Below are 25,000 nucleotides of genomic sequence, written 5' to 3'. Positions count from 1 at the left end.
CTCAAGGAATCTTACAAGCACCTTTGCAAATTATGCACAGGGACCTGGAAATATACTAGGAAATACATAAATATACCAAGAGAAGGTGAGGAGGGGCTCACAAGTCACAAATCAAGACTGTGGCCTTGCTAGATTTGGGAAATAGATGCCCCAAAGCAGAAGGAATTGAATTATGTGTAGTGGAATAACCTTTAGTCCTCAGAAGGTACCATCTCTCAACCAATCTGAACCCATTTTCTGCACCCTAGTTAACCATCATGTTCTCTGAGACCTCTGTCCATGTTGATACTTTCACATATCACCTCTAACTGCAAGATTTGGCCAAGCACTGGATTCTTCACTCTCAGACTTCAGGATCTTCTGGAGATATAAGCTTAGAAGTTTCAGAATCATGCTGGGGAAGGAATCAGGCATTTTTAAACTAGAAAGTAGCACTTTCCCCATTCGGAGGCTTTCTTCGGACATCCACCCTTGGATTTCTCCTCCCATTATAGACTGCTTTTCTTCTCTTTGGGAATCACACACCAATGCAGCAGGAGGATGGAGGGTCCTTTTGAAGAGCATCTGGGAACCGAGCAATTAGGCACAGCTGGGTTGAATGAGTTCACAGCCTTGTGCAGGGTAAGGTGCCCAGGTTTGGGATAAGGCAGGAGCTACTTCTGATTCTTGAAAAGAAGGCACCAGAACACACCATGGGAGTGTCACTGATGCCCTATAATACCGGCCCATTCACCATACTTGATACTTTCTCACCTCGTCCTGGACAAGCATGACTGAAGAGGTGCCACCAGTCCCCACAGGCACTGCTGCCTGCACAGCCAAGGCCTCAGTGAAGAAAAGTTAGAGGGCAGTGGTGTCAGGGGGAGCCTCCAAGCCAACCAGACCCAATAGGAATGTTGACAATTGAGGTTGTTGTTTACTGATGTCTTCCCACTATATTCTTTCAGAGTTGCACATTTAGTCTTGGTTTCCCAAGAAGATAACATTAATAGATGGTGACATAGGGAACGTTCACCTATGAGATCTGGCAACTGAGTGCTTTGCATTTTCACTCTAAAATAACTCCCATTGGTAAGGGTAGTTGGGGTACCAGCTCAAATCCCACCATTTCTTAGCCTAGTTTCATAACTACAGAATCGATGTACATAATCTGACTTCCCCACACAAATTTTAAATCAGCTTGCAAAGTCATTGTGGCTGTGCGTGTGGCAGGGCAGAGTTGGGGTTATAGGAGCTGGGGAATCCAACAACATCTGAAGTGCCACAGATTCTTAACCCTTTCATTAGCTTCCAAACCCTTAATAGTACCTGCCACAGCAGTACAAATGGGAATTACAACGAGCTGGAGCACCTTCAGATTTCCATTCTACTGCTAACTCCAGACTGGTGTTACGGAAAAATCTAGGTGCGAGGCTGCTCAGTCACCCAGCTCATTGGGCAGAGCCTGCAGGTCCCTGCGGAATAAAGGAAGGAGTCCAGCCACCAACCGGAGCAAATAGCTGTAGACCAAAGTTTATTGCACAACAGGTTCAAAGAGGAATTTTGAACCCCGAGGATGGGGTGACAAAGACTTTTAAAACTTTCCCACCATATCCCAGAATACAGTTCGTACAGCATCATTGATACATCATTGCTACATCACTGACATGTCACAAAAGGGGAGGGGTAGACAGGGGTTACACTAGTTTAACCTTGGCAAACATGTCCAGACAAGTCCTTGGTACAAGATTAGCATAAGCAGACATGTCAGGGCAAGACCCAGGTATAATATTAGCATAGGCAAACTGAAGTCCCACCACCCAAAATACAATAGAACTACCTTTGCATATCTGGACCCCTTGGCAAGTCTGGTGATGAGATTAGGCTTTCCTTGGCCAACAATCAGATCAGCAATTGTCACCTCTGGGCACTTCCTGGGGTAGGAGGTGTGTATACATGTCCTCATGCTTGGGGGTTTTCCAAGACCAAAATAGTGTTGAAATGGAGGAAACTGGCAAAGGGGTTGATTTTATATGATTGTTAAAGCTAGGTAACTTCCCTGAGCTGTCAAGTCAAAAGGATACATTTATGCATAATATTTGTAACACTTAACAACTTTAAAGATGTGCCCCCCCATAATTGCTATAACACTGGAAACCATCAGCAAAGAAATAATTAGGTGCCTATGTCATCAAATAAACTGAGAAAGGCCAATTGGAGGCTGGAAGACAGGATACTGTACATGCTGGGACTGGGAATTTATGGTTCTCCAGATGCTGTTAACCTATGCCACACTCATTGTCTCTCGGCATTGACCATGTTGTCTGGGATTGATGGGAGTTGAAGTCCAATCCTGGCCCGTAATTTTCTTAAGTTAATAGGTCTAAATTGGACTTCCTGTTTCTGACTTCTTTTCTTCCTTCTTAAAGTGACTGTATTTGCGCCTAAAGAAACCTGTGTAACACAGAACACGCAGAGAGACGTGGAGACTAAGAAAATAAGCTGGAGCAAAAGTACAGCACAACTCTTTATTGCGAAAGTTTAAGACGTAAGGTGTGTGTGCTTTAACAAGTAGTCGTGGCCGAGTGGTTAAGGCGATGGACTAGAAATCCATTGGGGTCTCCCCGCGCAGGTTCGAATCCTGCCGACTACGGTGCTTTCTTTCCTTTTCCTGAAATCGTCTTTGCTTAAATAGTCAAAAAACTTCTTCGGTTTTAGGCAACCATCTTTAAATACCTTTTGGGCCGGACAGGTGTTTTGTTACTCCTTACTTTCCACGCAGCGCTCATCAACTACAGTCAAACCACTATACGTATCTATTACTGAAGACTAGGGAGTTTTCCCTCTAAAAGTGTTGTAGGTTACTGCTTGTATAAGCTTCCTTGAAATAGTAATAAAAAATATGTTTCTCACAAAGAGTGTTTTGCAGGTGAATTGCAGGCATACTGCTTAAGGTAATTGTCATGCATGTACGTGTAGAATCGAGTAGAAACGTGCTAGTTTAAACTGGCTGGTTATGGGAGGGTAACCTTCCCCCCCCCTCCATTTACTGAGACCAAGAAAGGTCATTACTAACTCCTCGTTAGTATAGTGGTAAGTATCCCCGCCTGTCACGCGGGAGACCGGGGTTCGATTCCCCGACGGGGAGATCATTGGCTTTTATAATTCTTTATAAGTGCATTCACATTACAAATTGTTGTGAACCAGAAACAATTGAGGATATTTTTTCCCCAATAGGCTTCAACAGATGGATAAAAAGTTCTCTGCCATGTGTTTCTCCTGGGAATTTTTTTTTAATATGCTGTTATGGTCTGTGTCCTTTTTAATTGTTGGTTTGCTGGGTTTTTTATTGCATTCTGTACATCATGTTGAAGGTGATATATAAACAAACAAACACAAACGTGAAATGCTACATTTGTATAGTGTGATGCCATCTTCAAAGCCCCTTTTAAAATTGCTTTTGCCACTTGAAATCTCTGGTTTCCTTTCTATGGGGCAGTGTCATGTTTAATTGCATGAAAGCATACCATCGGAAAATATCACCTTAGCACAACTGCATTCCAACAAAAATGTAGGGTGTAGAATGCTAGCGGTTACTAGAATAAGGGGTCATCCTATGGCAAGATCTGCCAGGATCAGCAGTTTAGCATGCAATGAATCTGCAGCTCAGCCAGCATTAAATCCCCAACCCAGGCCCCAAGATGCATTGTAGGGACTGGTGAAAGTCCCCCAAAAGAGTTTTTGTTTTAATTTTTATTGTGTTAAAAAATAGATTACAAACATAAAGTCCAAAACAAAGCAGAATAAACAAGACGAAGCAAAACAAAAAATAAAACCAAAAGAAAAATCACACCTACAAAGAAAACCATATCATCATATTAATCGTTACGTACATATACACGTATTGACTTCCTTCCTTTGTTCTGAGACCTCATACTTTTTAATCTTTCTGTATTGTTGTGTCTAGTGTAGATTACCTCTATCTTCATACCTCTTGCACCATTTCTTTAACCCTGCAAAGCTTCATTCATTACATACTGCTATACAGTGCTACCTTGGGTTACATACACTTCAGGTTACATACACTTCAGGTTTACAGACTCTGCTAACCCAGAAATAGTACCTCGGGTTAAGAACTTTGCTTCAGGATGAGAACAGAAATTGTGCTCCAGTGGCGCGGCGGCAGCAGGAGGCCCCATTAGCTAAAGTGGTGCTTCAGGTTAAAAACAGTTTCAGGTTAAGAACAGTCCTCCGGAACGAATTAAGTACGTAACCAGAGGTACCACTGTACTTACTCCAGGACAATGTTTTTTCATATATTCTTTAGCACAATCCCATTCTTTTACTAATTTTTGATCCAATTGTCCCCTTAAGAATGCTGTGAATCTTGCCAAATATATATATTCACAAAATTTGATTTGCCATTCTTTTATTGATGGGATTTTTCCCCCTTTCCAATTTTTTGCAATGAGCATCCTGGCAGCTGTTGTTGCATAGAGGAATACTTTTCTTTGAATGCCAGGAATATCGTTTGTGATTATACCTAAAAGGAATGCTTCCAGTTTTTTACTAAAATATATTTTGAACATCTTTTTGATTTCCTCATATATTTCATTACAAAATTGTTTAATAGGTCAGCATTCCCACCACATGTGAAGCATTGTTCCTATTTCTTTCTTGCATATCCAACAGGTATTTGATTTTAATTTGTAAAATTTGGCCAGTTTTACTGGATGTACCATTGGTACATCATTTTCATCAAATTTTCTTTAATTGTATAACATGCCATAATTTAATATCACATTTCTATAATTTCTCCCATTGGTCCAGCCTAATTGTATAACTTTAACTCCCGTTCTAAGAATAGATTATACATTGTGGATATGCTTTTTTTATTTTGTAATTTTACTTTTTGTAATTTTAATTCTTCTTTTTCAAATCCTATTATTTTGTCCTGATTAAATATTTGGGCAATTTGGTGATATTGTAACCACGTGGTGCAGTATTGGGTCACCTCTTTGTATGGTCTTAGTTTTAATTGGCCCTGTTCCTCCTTTAGGAACTGCTGGTATGCCGCCAATCTTCCTGTCGTATTTTTCTTTTTGACGGATATTACTTTTAAAGGTGATACCTACCATGGGGTTTTCAGTTCTAACAGCCAGACCTTATATAGCGAGTTTTTAATTGCATGGTTTACAAATCCTTTATGAACCGCCACCTTACTGTAAATTAGATAGGCAAAGTTTTTCTGAGGTGTGGTTGACACAGGAAGGTGGGGGACTTAGGCTGAATCCTCAGTCTATTCAGTTTACCCACATAATCTGGCAACCCCGCATAAAGGACTAATCTAATGTAAAGGCTTCTTTTCCCTCTGCCAGGCTTAGGCTGAGCAGCCACTGAAATGCCCAACAGGGTTTGGATCGGGTGTAACGAGGGACTTTCTATTTTTTGTACCTGATTTGAAACATTAGTTTGAAGAGCCCGGGTAGCTCAGTCGGTAGAGCATCAGACTTTTAATCTGAGGGTCCAGGGTTCAAGTCCCTGCTCGGGCGTTTGTAATTTTTCTTCCACCCTATGCCTCTTCATACATCTTTTAAAATTACTTTCTTCCACTAGTTAATGGCAAACGAGTGACATCACGTTGGTATTCTACACTTCCTGATCATATGAAGCTTATATCAAGCTTATAATACCAAGAACAAACTTAATTGGTCTCTACGGTGCTACTGGACGATTTTTTGATTTTTTATATATATTTCGACTGAGTCTGACCAGCAGGGTTACCTACCTGAATCTAATCATGTCATGGTTTGTTTGTTTTGAAGCCATTCAAAATAACACAGACAGCATAATACGTTTTATCTGTGGAAGAAACTACCTATCAACGTGCATGTGGGATGTTCTCATATATGGCAGCATTACTGATGAGGGTCTGTGATCTCAAGACTGAAGTTCAGCTTTACATTTTCTAAGAATGCGCACATGGGTCTGTGCTTCTGATTTATCAAAAGTTGAAGCAACAAAAACACTATACCGACGAAGGTGGGATTCGAACCCACGCGTGCAAAGCACAATGGATTAGCAGTCCATCGCCTTAACCACTCGGCCACCTCGTCAAGCACAAAACGAATATTTTCAACTCCGGTACTTAAAAAGTGCTTCAATACTCCACTTCAAAAGGATGTAGCTTTTTGCAGTATGCTTTTAAGGTGGTTTCATATTGAATAAACGCGGTAGGATTACAATGTAACTTGCATATTTCCCAGAACATAGTCAATGAAATTGAGCGGATTTTATAAGAATTATGAACGGTGAGGTTTATTAGACATAAAGCTGCTTAACTAATGTATTAAAAAGCCTTTTGAATCTAAAATCCCGACTTTAAATGTTACACAAACCTAGCACTCGCCATCTTGAAAGAAGCAGCCTTCTCTAGGGGTGGTGGACGAGGAATGGCCCTGCTGTGATGGTGCCCAAATCAAACAAATGCATCCTCCCTTTGGGAGCCTCTGTTAAGCAGTCAACTTCAACTCAACACGATTAATCGAGTAATTTGTGGCTTTCTGAATGCAGTCCGACTGTAAACGGCACCTCTAAACTTCTTCAATCTTAATTATTTGGGGAAGGGGGGTGTATTATTCAGTTAGGATAAGCGGCATAAAAAAGACTTTTTATACAAAGAAACAATGAAATTGCGAAGCATATTTCAATCCCATTTAATTCCAGGGGGTGGGATTAGCATTTTCCTTAACAAGTAAAAGGCTAAAGCCATCGCCAGCTGAACAAGATGCATTCCCTTTTCGGGGCTTCCCAGCTTCATTTTAGAAAGTGCTTAAAAGACCCTTTAAGTACCAAATTTCCCATTCCCATGGTCATTTTCATAGTTTGTATCTTTTTGTTACCTTCCTAGTTAGTTAGTTTCCTTTCCTAACAGACGACGTGCCGGAAAGCTGCAAGAGGTAATTTAGCATCGTGCGAGCTCTTTTCCAAGACCATGTGGTGGCTCTTAAAAGAGCCTTTGTGGTGCAACAAGGTTCGTGTTCTGGGGACGCGGGCGGGCGCTTCTTAGGCTCTCTCTCCGCGGATGCGCCTGGCGAGCTGGATGTCCTTGGGCATGATGGTGACGCGCTTGGCGTGGATGGCGCACAGGTTGGTGTCCTCGAACAGGCCCACCAGGTAGGCCTCGCTCGCCTCCTGCAGAGCCATCACGGCCGAGCTCTGGAAGCGCAGGTCCGTCTTGAAGTCCTGCGCGATCTCGCGCACCAGGCGCTGGAAAGGCAGCTTGCGGATCAGCAGCTCTGTCGACTTCTGGTAGCGGCGGATCTCGCGCAGCGCCACGGTGCCCGGCCGGTAGCGGTGAGGCTTCTTCACTCCGCCCGTGGCCGGCGCGCTCTTCCGGGCGGCTTTGGTCGCCAGCTGCTTGCGAGGCGCCTTCCCGCCAGTCGACTTGCGAGCCGTCTGTTTTGTACGGGCCATTGCTCCCAAAAGAAGTATAAAAAACAACCCAAAGCGCCGCAAGTCCCCACAGACGAAACAACAGATAAAGTAAAGCGAAAGTTCCATGGCCGGATATTTATAGGTAGCTGGCTGCCCGTTGATTGGCTGGAAGAGATGAATGGAACCGTTGCAGAGTTCGAATTTCCCAAACTATGCAGGGATTGGGCAGAATTTCAAAACCACCCCGCCCCTTCTAATGACTACATTTTGTCTCCTATCCATTCAGCCTTGCTATTTTGTGAAATGGGTCTCCGCCCCCACTTTAAACAAAAACCGGTCTTTGCTTTACAAGGAAGCCCTCCATAAGGCAGATGGCAAATCTATTTCTGCACATAGAAGCATTCTAGTATATGGTTAGTTTACAGACACAAACAAATCTTTGCCTCACCCCCACCACCCAAGTAGATCACGGTCCTAAATTTAGACGGGGCGGGAAGGAAACCAGAGTAACCAATCAGTGCAGAGAGAGAAACAATAGAAGAGGCAAGGTCAGCAATCAGGAATGTGATGTCTTTGTAGTTCGTGGCAAATATCAGAAACCAGTAGGTCCCTAGCCTAGTGCCAGCACCATTTCTTTCCACTTTGTACTGTGAAAGAGTAATCATTGTTCAAAAGCTGTGGCTTCTTTCCTTTCAACATAAAAAAATTCCTTCCAGTAGCACCTTAAAGACCAACTTAGTTCTTGGTATGAGCTTTCGTGTGCGCATGCACACTTCTTCAGATACACTGAAACAGAAGTTGCCAGACCCTTCTATATAGTGAGAAGGTGGGGAGGGGTATTACTCAGAAGGGTGGTGGGAATGGGAGATTGGCAGATAGCTGAGATGAGCCTGTTGACGACTCTTAACGACTGTAATAGGTCTTACAGTGAGAGACACAAACAACTGACCCTCTTGGATAGCATACCTCTTATCTTTCACAATACTGATGATTCATAGAATTGTAGAGCTTGAAGAGACCCGAAGGATCATCCTGTCCAACCCCCTAAAATGCAGGTGAAGAATCCCTGGCAGATGGCTATCCATGAGTCTTGAACTTAAGAAAACCCTGCTAGAGCAAACTGAACTTCCATCTACCTACACCCTACGGTGTAATCCTATTCACAAGAAGCTGGTGTAAAGTTAAGTGAAGCAAGAGTAAAGCACACCACAACCAGACTCCATTCTGGAGCAAGTATACTGCTAGCTGAGCTGGCTGGCCTAAGCCCGCCAGAAGGAAAACAAGCCTTTAAAATAGTGCTTGAGTCACACCACTATTTTTGATGCCTTAATTTACATGGTGTTGCCAGGTCATGTGACTGAGATGAGCTGATTTAGGATCTTGCCTGGATTCCTTGTTTTCTTGGTTTAAAGTGTCATTATACTGGCCCATTTTCTGTCCTCTGGTATGGAGGCTTATCTTAGGGGAAAACAAATGTATCTTTGTTAGAATATGAGCAATTTCATATTTGAGTTCTTTGAGAACTTTTGGCTGGATGGTAATTTCTTGGTGTGTCCCCCCCCCCCACCAAATCTACCAGAAAAGTAAATGGTCTTGTCACCACTATTTGCCTCAGTACTTCAGATACCTATTCCTGCAAAAGTTGGTAAAGGCAGAGGTATCTGACCTGTGCCTCTCTCAGTGAAGACTGGAGCACAGAAATTCATTCAGCTTGTTTGCAATTTCCTTCTCAAGCTGCAGTTCTCTATAGGTGGTTTCCTGATTACACACACACACACACACACACACACACACACACACACAATGCTCCAAAGTGATGCCAGACTTTATTGTGTTCTTGCATTTGTTTGGGCAGATCTTGTTCTTGTCCTTTTGGCAAAATAAATTAAACTCTGAAGGAAATCTACAATAATTTCTTGATGAGCAACAGGTGTGGGGAACTTTTTTCAGCCTGAGGGCTTCTACATTTCCTTGTGGATAACTTCGGGTGGATGTAGAGCGCCAGAGGCAAAAGTGGACAAAGGAACAAATGTGAATGTTACCTTTAAACAGAGTACTAAATTCCACACCCACTTGCACAACACTCTGGCCTACATCCAGTCAAGCAGGAAGCGTAAGACTCATTCCAGCAAGGCAAAAAAACTCAGAGGGTGCAAAACAGGTCTCAAAGGGTACTGTATTTACTGGGGTAAAGTCTCCAGGGACAGAAAGAGATGCCTAGAAGACTGCTTTTGGTCACTAGGCTCAAGGTGCCCTATCCTAACGTACTGTATACGTTTAACTTTCTATCATTGCACTTTTGGGTAGCCACTCCCCACCCACACTGGTATAGATATTTTAACCCGTTCTTTCCCGTTTAGCTTTGCTTACTTGAGTAAACGTTTGGGATTACACAAATAAGGTTAGCATGTCATTAAAGTACAGCATGCCTTATTCAGAATTGGAAGATAAATGTGAACTTAGCAAATATCTAGCTTTTGATAGGCTGTTATGTGCATATTCTTAAAATGCGCTTGAGAACTAACAAATATTAGAATCGGTAGCTTATACTAGAGATAACTAGCTCTTTCGCTGAAGTTGTGGGTGGCTCTTAAAAGAGCCTTTGGATTTTGGGATTCCTTGTTGAGAAGAGCTTCACTTGCTCTTAGCTTTGTGGCTCTCGGTTTTCTTGGGCAACAGCACAGCCTGGATATTGGGGAGGACGCCTCCTTGAGCAATGGTGACTTTGCCCAGCAGCTTGTTCAGCTCCTCGTCGTTGCGGATGGCGAGCTGCAAGTGGCGAGGGATGATCCTGGTCTTCTTGTTGTCCCGGGCAGCGTTGCCGGCCAACTCCAAGATCTCAGCAGTCAGGTACTCCAGCACAGCAGCCAAGTAGACGGGCGCTCCGGCTCCGACGCGCTCTGCGTAGTTCCCTTTCCGCAGAAGACGGTGCACACGACCCACGGGGAACTGGAGCCCGGCACGAGAAGAGCGAGTCTTGGCCTTTGCCCTGACTTTTCCACCTTGCTTGCCACGACCAGACATCTTTTCTTCCTTATGTTCAGTTGCTGTTTCACTGCCAAAGCACGAGCAGGAATAGTTCTGAAACAGCTTCTTCCTCGATATTTATCCGTGCCGCCGGCTTGTAATTGTGAATTCCTATTGGGTAGTGCTTTAAAACCATGTGACTTAACTAGCGAATTGGAATCGGGAGTCTTTTGCTTTAGTCCATTGGTTGGGCAGGTCGGAGCTTATCCAATAAGATCAAAGGAAGTAGCAGCTTGAAATTTGAAGTGGGCGCCTTAAAATGAGAAGATGCGATTGGGTAGCTTCTAGTTGTTAACCAATAAAAATCATTGAAGCTGAATATGCTAATTGCATCCTGCTGCTATAAATAGAATGGTCTGAGCACAACGCTGCGTACCATTTCTTTGCTGCTGAAAAGGAAGTAGGTGCTTTCACAATGCCGGAACCAGCGAAGTCTGCTCCTGTGGCCAAGAAGGGCTCCAAGAAGGCCGTCACCAAGACGCAGAAGAAGGGCGACAAGAAGCGCAAGAAGAGCCGCAAGGAGAGCTACTCCATCTACGTCTACAAGGTGCTCAAGCAGGTCCACCCGGACACGGGCATCTCCTCCAAGGCCATGAGCATCATGAACTCCTTCGTCAACGACATCTTCGAGCGCATCGCGGCCGAGGCTTCCCGCCTGGCGCACTACAACAAGCGCTCCACCATCACCTCCCGGGAGATCCAGACCGCCGTCCGACTCCTGCTGCCCGGAGAGCTCGCCAAGCACGCCGTCTCTGAAGGCACCAAGGCCGTCACCAAGTACACCAGCTCCAAGTAACTTCGACTCGTTTCCAAATACGTACTGAACCCAAAGGCTCTTTTAAGAGCCGCTTAACTTGTCAAAAAGAGGGCTTGGATCATTACTTTCATTTATCCCCCCCCAAAATTGCGCGGGTTTTCTGTTACAACATTGTGCTCAGTTTGCCTTAGTCCAGAAGCAATGCAGCCCAGCTCTGTTTTGTAACTTGTTCTATACACTTGGAAAGTCCTAGAATGTAGAAGTATAATTTATGCAATGTTTTAACGCCACCTTGCACTCTAAAATACCAAGGCTTAAAGTTGTTCGGATAGGATATCCTGTAATGAGTCCGCTGGGAGATTATTTTCTCCACAATTAAATCTTCTGCCTTTTCGGTACCTGACTAGTGCCATCTTGCGGATTTTTCTAAGATAAATGCGAACTTAATCCTTTTTCTTTCTGATGTCATATATTTGGCATTATGTCATACGTTTGCCGAGAGGGCCGGTTAGCTCAGTTGGTTAGAGCGTGGTGCTAATAACGCCAAGGTCGCGGGTTCGATCCCCGTACGGGCCACTGTTCTTGTTTACTTAATTTTTTTGTTATCCTATATAGTATTTCATCTGGAACTCAACTTTTGAGTCTGCTCTGGTTCTTCTTTTTTGCTGGTTTCCTTCTATGGTATTAGTTCCACCTAATGGTGCAGCGATAAAACTGCTAGCACATTTGCAAACACCTGGTGCAGAATTCAGTGGTCAGGTTGGACACTGGAACAAGACTGTTTGAGCAGCAAATTACACTAATCTTGGCCCAACTGTACTGGTTGCCAATTAGCATCTGAGCCCCATTCAAAGTGCTGGATTAGACCCATAAACAGCTGAGGACCACTATACTTCAAGTACTACCTCTCCCCATGTGAACCTACCCAGACCCTGCCATCATCCCTTGAGACCTTTCTTCCTGTGCCTCATCCACAATAGGTCAGGAAGGTGGCAACACAGGAAATGGGCCTTTTCAGCTGTGATTCCCTGCTTGTAGAATGCTCTCCCCAGAAATGCTCACATGGTATGTGTTGCATATGTTTAGACGCCTGGCAAAAACATTCCTCTTCTTGCAGGCCTTTGCCTAAGTAATCATTCTATGACCTTTTAAATTCTGTGGTACTGGGTTTCTGTTGCTGTTCTTACTATTTTATGCAATTTTGTGTTTTTTTATATTTAAGGGGGTATGTTTGCATCCGTCTGCCTAGAGCAGGGGTCCCCAAACTAAGGCCCACGGGCCGGATAAGGCCCAAGGGACTCGTTTATCCGGCCCGCGACAACCCCCACCCCACCCGCTGCTGCTGCCTCTTACCAGCGCTGCACTGTGCAGCTGCCCACTTTCAGGTCAGAGGAGCTCCGGAAATCGCTTGCGCGCATGCGCAATCATTATTTGTGCATGTGCAAGCATTATTTCCGGTGCACATCCGGGTTGGAGGAGGCCCGTGCACATGTGCACAAGGTATTTCTGGTGCTCCTCTGACCCGGAAGTGCGCCGGAAATAGTGTGTGCGCATGCGTATGGGCTCCGGCCCGCAGTGTAATCGGCGCTGGAGACACCAGCCCTAGGCACGGTAAGTTTGCTGACCCCTGGCCTAGAGAGACAAAAGAGTATGCCTCTTGGGGTGAAGTCAAACCTCTGCATTAGCAACACCAAAGTGGGAGCATGCCTGGGCAGTATGCATGAAGGTACTGGGCTGCCCAGACCTCAAGAGCCCCCTTACCTCTGCCCCACTGATAGCGTCCAGAGAAAAGCAGAGCAATACGTTTGGCACCAGCTTGGCTGCCGGAGTTGCCAAGAAGCGTACAAAGCGCCATCGAACCATCTTGGGGACTCCACTCCGGGTTTCTGCAGGGTTTACTCCTTAGTCTTTTCTTCTCCTGAAGATAACCTGCAAGGCAGCAGAGGCTTAGTTTAGTACAGCATCAGTTTTCCTTCTCTTAGATGGACTCCCTTTCCAGGTTGACCCACCTGCCCCGCGGATCCTCGGATGAAAGGCACTATAGAAAGTAAATAAATAAATAAATAAACCCCTTTATGCTGCAAGTTAAAATATGTCAACAAACCATCTGCTCCAGGTGAGGCTCGAACTCACAACCTCGGCATTGCTTTCACAAGTACTGCTGTATAAGTACCGCGCGCTTACCGATTGCGCCACTGGAGCTACCCTTTAATAAAATATATGACGTTTCATCAGACTCTGCAACAGAACGCGGCAAAGTACATTTAACAATCTTACAGCATGACAAAAACCTATATTAGCTGTTGCTCTCTATCCTTCCCTCTCACTGAAATGTCTCTAGCAGGCTCAATCTGCAGAAGTTATTCATAACTCAGCAAGGCTCAGTATCCACCACCATTTGCTGTAGCTTGGTATGGCTTTCTCCTCCGAGTTTCGTGCCCCTTTCTAGACATCCAAAACGCACACACGCACAGAACACGTTCTGCCAGTGGGAAACCTAGACGGAAAGTCCACAACTGGCTGATAAATCACATTCGTTTTTCATTAAACTTCCGATTCAACTTTTGGACTTAACGTCCATATAAATCGGAAGTGTCTAAACGTTAAGGTCTGGAATAGTTCGGTGCATGATGCAAAAACTGAGACAAAATGTTGTTCCGTGGAGCACACCAGTTCAGTGTTGCAGTCCGCACTAATGCCCTCTTCGGTCCAATCCCATGCTCCCTCCTTTTTCACCCCTCACCAACACACACATTCAACGTTATGTTACTACTAAGCATGCTCCACTGAGCCATTTAGGGTCGGTCCCCCTTTTGTTACCGGATGGTGCGGTTTGAGGGCCCAGCACTTTGACAAAGACTTTGCTGTTAGCACAAATACAGTTACATATTCATTTGACAGCAATTAAAGTTTGCTAGTTGATTGATTACTCAGAAATGTAGAAATTCAAATGTAGCCATAGAACGATTATTTTTTCTGTTAAAGAATGACATTGTTCTATGTATGTATTGAGACGAAAAAGAAAAGAGTTTGGGCTCGTCCGGGATTTGAACCCGGGACCTCTCGCACCCAAAGCGAGAATCATACCCCTAGACCAACGAGCCAGCTGCGAACATGCTTGCACAAACTAATTATAGCTGCAAAACGTTTCAGGAAACTGCTGTACGTCAGTATAAAGGCTCTCGGGTGAAATATGATATCTAGAGTACGACAGCAATATTGGAAAAAAAATCAGACTTACTAAGTCTGCTCAGCATTTTTTCTGTAATTTTACTCCTATGAGAATCACTAGTCAGCAAAGGCAAAAGACTGTTAATCTTAAAGCTTTTACAGCTATGCTGAAGTTTGCTTTCCTCTAAGGAAAAAAATCACTGTTCTTAAAAAAAAAAAAAGGGCAATTGCTTATTATAAAAAAGAGCATTACGTGTCTTCCTTATTCTTTTCAGCTAAAACCTCAGATGGAATTTATTAAATACTCAAAAATCTCGAAAAGATATATCTGGTCAGTCAATGTTGCAGGAAGTGGCAGTGATACATATATGTATATACAAACATATATATACGTATTAATATGTATCTTAATGTGGGTAGTCGTGGCCGAGTGGTTAAGGCGATGGACTAGAAATCCATTGGGGTCTCTCCGCGCAGGTTCGAATCCTGCCGACTACGTTCAAAATATAATATTTTTAAAATTACCTGCATCCATATTTAATAATCATATCAGAGCATTTTTCTCTTCTTCTACTGATTGTTTCTGCACCAGTTAATTTCCTTGATATACTACCTCTTTCTCTCTTTTTAAAAGCCGCCTCTTCTAAGCTGAGAAGATTTAAATTAGTATTGCTATGCTACATTATGATTTGTGCAATGCTGTCATTCAAGAATAGCAAGTTTTTAAAAAATGAGTTCTGCATTCCACTGAGATTAGATTTTCTTAACAATTATCCTACTTCATGGCGTGGATGCAGTCATTGTAATGATGATTAACTTGTATGTGACACATGAAATGTAAATATATGCCGAGAGAGAGCTAAACTAATTGCAGCTGAACACACCTGTAATATTTGAATATAAGTTTCGGAGAGAATAGCGCCACCTATTGTATCAATAGCATTTTGACATGCCATATTCCTTTCCCAAAGAAGCATTTAAAGGAATGATACGTAAAGATGCTCTCCAGATACTTTTTAACGTAAGCGTTGGTGGTATAGTGGTGAACATAGCTGCCTTCCAAGCAGTTGACCCGGGTTCGATTCCCGGCCAACGCAATAGCTGCTCTTTTTCCGAGGGTACGGGACTTGTTTTTGTTTTTTTTATCAGGACTTCTACAACCCAACTCCCTTTCCTACCTTTTATATCTTTGCTTATAACATTTCTATAAGGAAGACTCGAAGCTGTAGTGTGCTGGAAAAATATGTTGAGCGCTCTAAATCCTCCAGCGGCTACAATTTCCAGTTCTAATAGGCAAACTTTGGTATTTTGAGAATGCATTAAATCAGTGTTCGGTTATAAGGAATATGAGGACTAGAATCATATTGGACAAGGCCTAGAGAGACCAGGGTTTCAAATACCCGCTCATCAAGCTCACTATGCTCCCGCCACTTAGCGTAACAGGGCTGTTGTGAACAGAAACATGTACATGACCTTGAGGTTATTAGAGGAAAGGTGGGGTATAAATTTAATAATAAATAAATAAGCATGTCTCGGTTTTGGCACTGATGGAGGAGGGGGCTGCCTGGGGAGCACTTTGGTTTCTATAATAGAAGACAGGACATAAATGTATGAAAATAAATAATAAAAAATGTCTAGGAAGAGGTGCATATCCTAATTTTAAACCCTAAGGTATATGATACGCTGAATATGGGTTATATATATTTGCACGTCCTTAATATAACTGTTTTCAAAGGACAGGGATTCTACATGTTTCTGCTGCCGACTTTCTTCCCCACAAAGAAAAAAACACAGAGAAACACGTGTGAACCGAGTTGGATTTTCTTAACTATTAGACTTAGAGCCTTTTGAGATAGCCAGCTTTTCCAGGTTTCTCCTCGTTAGTATAGTGGTAAGTATCCCCGCCTGTCACGCGGGAGACCGGGGTTCGATTCCCCGACGGGGAGATGGTGGTAGCTTTTTCTCTCTCCCCTCCCCATCTTTGATAATGTTTCGGCATTCAGTATAAACCAGTATTTTAATGCACATTTTGAGAATATAGTTAAGAAAATGAAAAGGGTTGGACTGCTTGCTTGCTTGTTTTTAGCACAGGTGAATAGGTAAGCAATGCTTAATTCCAGAAATAATTATGAAGGTGTGCCATTGGCCTGATCCAAGAAGCTCCTCTCCTGGTCTTATGAAGTAAATGTGGATTTTAAAGATTCTGTTTGCTTCTGTTGCCTTATTCCCAACTGCAACCAAGCTTTAAAGTAAGAGTATATTCATATTCCCACATTCTTACCTCCCTTCCATCTCTCCATCCCCTAATCCATTTTAGGCTATGATATCTAATTTCAAACTGGTGTTGTAGCACCCTGCTTGTGGTTAACGCTTAGCTGGAATGAAATATTCAACGCAGCAACAGAGAAATTAAATAATAATTTATTTGTCAGACAAATAAATGAGAGGCACAGTGGTATATGGTTACCAAGCTCTGGCCCCTGCCTCCTGCCATTATGGCCAGCCCTTATATTTCCTTAATCCACCCCCCTTTGCTCCTCCTGTTCAATCAGCCTGCTTGAATTTCCTATTGGCTGATTGCTATAACCAATTTTTAAGATACACCCATATCCTTCTGTCCTTATATGGAACACAAAGAGCTATATATTGTTACATCTATAAATGACAAATAAGTAGTAATATATCTTACATGTGTCTCAACAAGGAATCTTAATTACCAGCTCACCTCTCGCCTTCCTTGCCCTATTGCCTTCTAAAACAAATGGTTAATCTTAAATTTTTATCTTAAACATATGTCAGAGACCTTGGGTTTCACATAAACATTGAAAGATCTCCTTCATTTGAAGGTTTCTAAACAAATGTTTGACAACTAATATATCTGGATGGCGTCTCATTGTCTAGGAGGAAAACACTCTCAAGGTTCTCTAAAAACAGCTGGCCTGCCTGGCATGAAACTTTTGAAAATCTAAGCCCATTTAATTTAGGAACCTGATCAAGATATAAACCAATATATGCCTTGATTAAAAATGCAGTCTATATTCAGATGCCACAATCCCCCCTTTCAAGCTCAAGGACCTTGCTACCAAGCGTCCTTGATAGCTTGATCTTCATCATATTCCTGAGTTAAAGCTGTGTATAGGGCCATGATATAAGGTAGAGTTTCATTCGAAATCATCTTGCTAATTGTACTTCTAAAACATGAGATGATACATGGCATCATACATAAAACCATCACTACTACCGTCAAGAAAAACAAGCAAGACAATAGTATCCCTTTGAGTCCTGTGACATTGGGTAACCATCCCCTATCCCATCCTTCCCATGTTTGTACTGGGACATGTGCTATATTCTCCATCTTTGTGGCCAACACACGGATTGCCTCACCATTATCTGAAATGTTAAAGCAACAGGCATTCCCTGTCAAGTTCAAGACTCCACATAGGCCTCTCTGCTTGGCAAGTACATAATCCATTCCCATTTTCAGCTGCAAAATGACGGCTCTACTTTCATCCAACTGTTGTGCAATAAGTCTCAAACTCTGGGCCGTTACATTGGTTACAAGTTCCACTACTGCTTGCAATCAAATTATTCTGTTTAGATTATAAATAGGATCCCGTGCCCCTTGTATGAGCTCACCAGGATTCCAGGAGGCAGGATCATAATAGGCTATAATGCGCTCTGGTGGCCAATCATCAGTATCGCTCCAACTTTGGGTACTTCCTCCTGCTATATGAGAAATATCAGCGTTTCTTCGTGTTCGCTTAGCTGAACTAGTGGGCAAAATCCAAATTGGTGGTAATACCCATCCCAGGAAACAAGTCCCACTCCATTTGGAAGGGAGTTTCTTGTATGCCCATTCTCCACATATCCACCACAACCATCGGGTCTGAGGTTTTTGGTACGTGGAGTACAGAAGGCGAAATATCACAAGAGGTAGAGAGTTCACAGTGCAGTATGTTAGATTGCCTTTCTCTGTCACAGTTATGTTCCATACCACTTTCCATGCATGAATAAAAGGGGTTGCACAGGGCAAGGTATTCCGAGTTCGATAGGTAGTACCGTTTGCCCAGGTATGACTATTCTTAATATAATCCCAAGTATAGTGACAATGAGAAGAGCCTATCATGGTAGAATCAGCTGCATCTGATGATTTATGTACACAGAATTCCCCTTGTACAGGTATAACTCGTAATGTTTAGTTGAGTTCCATCCGGGGAAATTCTGTACTTCTGTTTGGTGTAGCATTTCGCTTACCATACCAATGGCATTTATTGGTATCGGTAATAAGGGCATACCTCCCTCTGAATCATCTGGCCCAAGAGAGCAAACAAGGCAATTAGTCCTATTTGCAACATTGGCTTACCATTTCAGCTAAACCTACCCACATATTGTGATCATAGCGGAATCCATATTTAGCAAATTTGGTCAGATTCAAGGACCCTCCCCTTCCCAAGGGATCAGGATTAATAATAAAATCATGTTGATGTCTAGCATATGCATTCCTTCCACAAAAGATTACCGTATTGTGATAGCATATAAATATTAGTCCCTATATAATTCCCCCAGTGACAGAAATGGGGAACCACCAAGACCAAAACATATATCCCAAAGATCCCCAATGTGTAATATCCCTGATAATTGTTCCACAAGGGGGCAGTCAATCAATTGTATAAGAGAATCTTCCCGCTCACAGTCTCTGGTTCAGACGCTCCTCAAGCTTCAGGCGTGCGCAGGTCAGCCAGCTTCCAGGTTTGTGGCTGCAGCAGGCCGGTCGTCTAATGTTGCCCGAGACCTAGCCCGTTCCCGGTAGGGCTAGATACAGGGGTTTTTGGAGAGAGTCAGTTTAAGAGGATTAGAGGGGTCACCTTTGCATGTCCAACTGCCTTCGGACTTCTTCAAACGGGAGTGATGAATCCAGGGGGGTCACCTCAGCTACCTTCACCGCTGTTGGAGTAGAGAGCAAGACGGTGTAAGGTCCACGCCACTTAGGTGCAAGTGGATCACGTTTCCACTCTTTCACCCATATGCTATGCCAGCCTGAAGCTGATGAATCGGCACGGCAATGCTGCACGGCGTGCGCTCGAGGGCCCACCTGTTAAGATAAAAACAAACAAACAAACAAACACGAGAGAGAGACAAAAACACGGGAGAGAGATTGCACTTGTCCCTGTGTCACATGGTCTCTTATTTGTTTGAGGTCAGTTGGAATATCCTGAACAAAGGAGGGCGGCCTCCCATACAGGAGCTCAAAAGGTGACAACTTAAGTCTTTTGTGGGTGTGCACCAAACACAAAACAGTGTTATGGGTAACACGTCTACCCTCCTGAGACTTTAAACATATTAGTGGGCTTCTGGCATGCCCTGCAGATACCTTGCACAAGCGTCTGGCGATAGGTGGTAAGCCTGGCCAGGTGAATTGCATTGTTTGGATCCCAATTAGGATCTTCCAAGGGAAAGTTGTCCTGGAGATGACGGTCAATATTATAAATATTTCCCACTCTGGCCTGCTCACGCAAATATATCTGTGCCTTTTCAATTATGTCTCTCCTTTCCTCAGTGGTGAAGAGAGTATTCAGGAGCTGGCGACAATCTGTCCAAGTAGGACTATGAGTATTTATTATTGAAGTCACCAAGTCCATCATAGCCTGAGGTGGCTGTATTGCTTGCTGACCGATCAAGGTCTCCCTGTAACTTCTGTAATAATTCTCTAGGACTTGGATGTACAGGGGTTTGGGGTGGGCAATTAGTTGTTCCACTAAAGGAGACTGTAGATGGAGTTCTACTGGGACTCACAGGTGGAATAACCACTTCTGCTTGGGCTTCATTATAGAACTCCAATGCCTCCTGAAGATATTTATCATAATCTATCAAGGAATCAAGTTCTGTGACTCCACCCCCATTATTCATTCCACTTTCTTGCCTTGGGGTTACAACTGGTGGAGTGTTTGGATTTATTTGGCAAGATTACTTTCCTAGCTTTGGCTTTTACAGCCAATAATTTGCATCGTTGGACTTTGCATTCCCTTATCCATGGAGGATTTTTATTTAATGTGCTCAGCCAAGAATCTATATATGAAAATTGTTCTGGGCACCCTCCAGTCTCTTTGGCGAAGTTAGACCAAAGTTTGCTTACTAAATTTATATCAAAGGTTCCTTGAGATGGCCATTCAATATTTTGATTCGGCCACTCTAATTCACATAACGTTCTCAGGCGCTCTGGCGTCAGTTTGACTCCATATGCCCCTGAGAAGGCTTTCTTAAAATTATTTAACATACATTCAAAAGGTGTATTTCCCCCCTTTGAACCCCCAACTCCCATTGTATGGCCCTGTGAAGTTTCCACTCAGTCACTCACACACACACCTTACTGGTAAACGAAGTAGTACTCACTCCACACTTAGGTCAGCTACACATTGTACTTTCTCACACATGCAATGCGCCAGATACTTCACCACACACTACCTCCCAATTTTCCCTTTTCCCCCACCAGATCACCATCTGATATACCCAGCCACCTAGCGTACTCAGTTCCCCTTTACTGAGACGCAGAAGTTTGATCAGGACTTCTCTTCCTCCCAATTAATTGGAGGGCCAAAACCCCTTAGTGCACTTACCCTTAGCTGGTTCCCTGTTTATTTCTCTGGTCCCCCCCGGTCCGTCGCCGTCAGTGGGCAGGGTATCAGACAGACGAGACTGCTGCGTTCCCCTGGAAAAAATTTTTCCAGTGCGCGCTGGGTAGGCACAGTTGTCCTCTCTCTTGTACCCCGTCCAGTGAGGCGAAGGCGCTGCGTTCCAGCAGACCACTTATCCGAGTCGCAGGCACCATAAAATGTAGCACCCTGCTTGTGGTTAACGCTTAGCTGGAATGAAATATTCAACGCAGCAACAGAGAAATTAAATAATAATTTATTTGTCAGACAAATAAATGAGAGGCACAGTGGTATATGGTTACCAAGCTCTGGCCCCTGCCTCCTGCCATTATGGCCAGCCCTTATATTTCCTTAATCCACCCCCCTTTGCTCCTCCTGTTCAATCAGCCTGCTTGAATTTCCTATTGGCTGATTGCTATAACCAATTTTTAAGATACACCCATATCCTTCTGTCCTTATATGGAACACAAAGAGCTATATATTGTTACATCTATAAATGACAAATAAGTAGTAATATATCTTACATGTGTCTCAACAAGGAATCTTAATTACCAGCTCACCTCTCGCCTTCCTTGCCCTATTGCCTTCTAAAACAAATGGTTAATCTTAAATTTTTATCTTAAACATATGTCAGAGACCTTGGGTTTCACATAAACATTGAAAGATCTCCTTCATTTGAAGGTTTCTAAACAAATGTTTGACAACTAATATATCTGGATGGCGTCTCATTGTCTAGGAGGAAAACACTCTCAAGGTTCTCTAAAAACAGCTGGCCTGCCTGGCATGAAACTTTTGAAAATCTAAGCCCATTTAATTTAGGAACCTGATCAAGATATAAACCAATATATGCCTTGATTAAAAATGCAGTCTATATTCAGATGCCACAGTGTAAGAGTGTGAAGTAGGACTAAGGACGTCCCTTGAGTTTTGCCTCTGTCGTGAACATATCTAGCTGGGCAAGGAAGCCACTGTTTCTTAACCACAGGCCCATATATGAAATATGGGGGAATAATGTGGGATGTAACATAAGCAGTCAAATACAGTGGTACCTCGGGTTAAGTACTTAATTCGTTCCGGAGGTTCATACTTAACCTGAAACTGTTCTTAACCTGAAGCACCACTTTAGCTAATGGGGCCTCCTGCTGCCGCCACACCGCCGGAGCACAATTTCTGTTCTCATCCTGAAGCAAAGTTCTTAACCTGAAGCACTATTTCTGGGTTAGTGGAGTCTGTAACCTGAAGCGTATGTAACTTGAAGCGTATGTAACCCGAGGTACCACTGTACAACATTTCCTGATGGCTAGAGTGGACATGCAAGGAGATGTTGGTCCAGCCAGTTGAACTTCCTGTTACACCTGGTCTGGAGCATCCTTTCTTTGCATGTGACCAGGTAGGTGGGCGTGACCCTTGCAGACCCCACAAAATGGGCCAGTCATGCAGCCATCTCCCTCTCTTGACTCTTCTTCCTCTTGTTGCAGAAATTACGGGCGGGGGGGGGGCGGCACATCTTTAAAGTTGTTAACAGTTACAAATATTATGCCTTAATGTATCCTTTCGACTTGACAGCTCAGGAAATATAGCTTTATGAATCATATAAAATCAACACCTTTGCCAAGTTCCTCCATTCCAACACCATTTAGCCCTTAGAAAAAGGACTCTTTCCCCTGCCACCTCCCCAAGCTTGAAGACATGTAAACACACCTCCTACCCCAGGAAAGGCCCAGAGGTAACAATTGCTGGGCTCATTGTTCTCCAAGGGAAGCCAAATCTCATCACCAGACTTGCCAAGGGGTCCAGACATGCAAAGGAAGTTCTATTGTACTTTGGGTAGTGGGACTTCAGAGGTGTTTGCCTATGCTAATATTATACCTGGGTCTTGCCCTGACATGTCTGCTTATGCTAATCCTGTACCAAGGACTTGTCTGGACATGCTTGCCAAAGCTAAACTAGTGTAACCCCGTCTACCCCTCCCCTTTTGTGACATGTCAGTGATGTTCCACAGTGGAATTTGCTGCCAAGGAGTGTGGTGGAGTCTCCTTCTTTGGAGGTCTTTAAGCAGAGGCTTGACAACCATATGTCAGGAGTGCTCTGATGGTGTTTCCTGCTTGGCAGGGGGTTGGACTCGATAGCCCTTGTGGTCTATTCCAATTCTATGATTCTATGATTCTATGATTCTATGATTCTATGATTCTATGATTCTATGATTCTATGATTCTATTCTATGTAGCAATGATGTATCCATGATGCTGTACGAACTGTATTCTGGGATATGGTGGGAAAGTTTTAAGTCTTAAGTTTTAAGTTCACTAGTCTGTCATCATGCTGTTTTTGTCGGCTGTTTCCTAAAGCTCTAGGGCAAGGAGAGGTTGCCTTGAGAAGACAGCATGATGACTAGAAAGAAGAGGAGCAGGTTAAGGCAAGTTAAGTTATGAGGGCAGAGAAAAGCAGGCAGGAGACAGCCAGGCACCATGGCAGAAGATGGAGTACTGGAAAGAGCAGGCAGCCATGTTGGGATCCTGTCTGTTTAGAGAAGGTTCCTGGCAGAGCAAGGATGGCATCACCCATGGTGGTGCGGGCTGGGAAGGAGAGAAGAGAGGGGTTCATGTCTGTGGTAAATGGCAAGGTTAATTGAAGTCCTGGTGGGGCTAAAGTAAGTCTCTGTATGTATGACAGTTGTGGTGGGGCAGCAGAGAGAGCAGGAACTGAGGAAGGGGCAGGTGGAACTAACTAGGGTAAAAGGGGCATTTGGAGGAGTGAATTGGAATCTTGGAGGGAGGTGTACATGTGTAAGAGACAATTTTAGTGCTCTGGTGATGAAGAGAGCTGGAGAGGAGGAGGAATTAGGGAGAGGGCAACTGGAAGTGACTGGGGTAAAGGTGAAATTGGGAAACATGATTGGAAGAAATTTAAAGACTACTTAAAGAAATATTGTAAAATTAATGAATGTTAGAAAGATGTTGGATAGAAATTAAGCGGTTTCCAGCTGTAATGCTTTAGGAGATAGGAAAAAAGGATTATAAATGGGTAAAAGTTTTATGGTAAGGATTTGCTGAACTAACAAACTGAAATGGAATACAAAGAAGGGAAGTATGAGGAGGTCGGAGGAAATAAGGGTATGGAAGTTATGCTATCGAAAATTAATGTGTGTTTTTAACTGCTTATTATTTTGTATGTTTATTTTTCATTTTTTCTTATATCTAAAAATTTTCTCAATAAATATCTTTTTTAAAAAAAAAGAAATTGGCAAACATGGTAGGAAGAGAGGGAGAAAGTTTCCAGGTCAATTAAGAAAGAGGGAAGAGAAATATATGTTTGATAGCAGAGAGAGGGCTTCTGCAAGGTCATGTCAGAGAGTTATGGGGGGAGGCAAGGAATTGTCTTTGTGCTCAACCTTGCAAAATATTGCTGCACTGAATCACCGTCACCAAGCATTTAATTCTTTGCAAACAGACCAAGAGTTTGGTGCCTTTTGACAGTGAGACTGGCTCTTTTCAAACCCACATTGACTGCACTGCTGACAGACTGACCATCTCAGTTGGGAACGGTTTTGCTTGGACGAGTCAACCTGGTGTCAGAAAGGCCAGTCTCATCTCTTTGGCTTCATCTCGGATATGGGCAGTTAAGCGTAACTGGGCTGAATGAATCTGTGGCCTAATGCAGGGCAAGAAGCAGTGTCGGGGGGTGCCTCTAAGCCCTCCAGCCCCAGCATGATGGAGCTGCTGGTCCAGGTGGCTTCGACCTGCAAAGATTGCCACAGGCTGCCCTCCAGAAGGTGCTGGTGGCAGGCAGCTACGATGTGGACAAGAACAGCTGCTTCAAGAACCTGGTGAGCCAGGGGATGCTGGTGCAGAGCAGCAGCACAGGCACTTTGGGCTCCTTCAGGCCCAGCAAGGACCAGGCCTCCACCTTGGAGGGCAAGAAAAAGGCAGTGGCCCAGAAGCCTACAGGAGTGGCTAAGAGTAAGAAGCCAGTCAAAGGA

The 25,000-nt window shown here is 43.6% G+C and overlaps 3 protein-coding genes and 1 pseudogene across 4 annotated transcripts in view; 2 read left to right on the top strand and 2 right to left on the bottom strand.

Moving 5' to 3' along the window:
- The window catches only part of LOC308572147 (G-protein coupled receptor 4-like), a 182,230-nt gene that overhangs the window by 68,066 nt on the left and 89,164 nt on the right, over positions 1-25,000 (top strand). The window lies entirely within an intron of this gene.
- Positions 6,680-7,474, bottom strand: LOC308571631 (histone H3.2). The gene has a single exon (XM_081167267.1). It carries the CDS (start codon positions 7,453-7,455, stop codon positions 7,045-7,047), a length of 411 nt encoding a protein of 136 aa, XP_081023393.1. The 5' UTR covers positions 7,456-7,474; the 3' UTR covers positions 6,680-7,044.
- LOC308571626 (histone H2A.J) lies at positions 9,980-10,440 on the bottom strand (the record flags this gene model as incomplete). Its single annotated transcript, XM_081167263.1, has 1 exon — positions 9,980-10,440. One exon carries the CDS (start codon positions 10,438-10,440, stop codon positions 10,051-10,053), a length of 390 nt encoding a protein of 129 aa, XP_081023389.1. The 3' UTR covers positions 9,980-10,050.
- LOC308571610 (histone H2B 1/2/3/4/6 pseudogene) lies at positions 10,853-11,258 on the top strand (annotated as a pseudogene). Its single transcript has one exon. The product of its transcript is annotated as a histone H2B 1/2/3/4/6 pseudogene (transcript).

This window comes from Podarcis bocagei (assembly GCF_964188305.1).
Source record: "Podarcis bocagei genome assembly, chromosome: 13".
NCBI lineage: Eukaryota > Metazoa > Chordata > Lepidosauria > Squamata > Lacertidae > Podarcis > Podarcis bocagei.
This window is presented reverse-complemented; position numbering and strand designations above follow the sequence as displayed.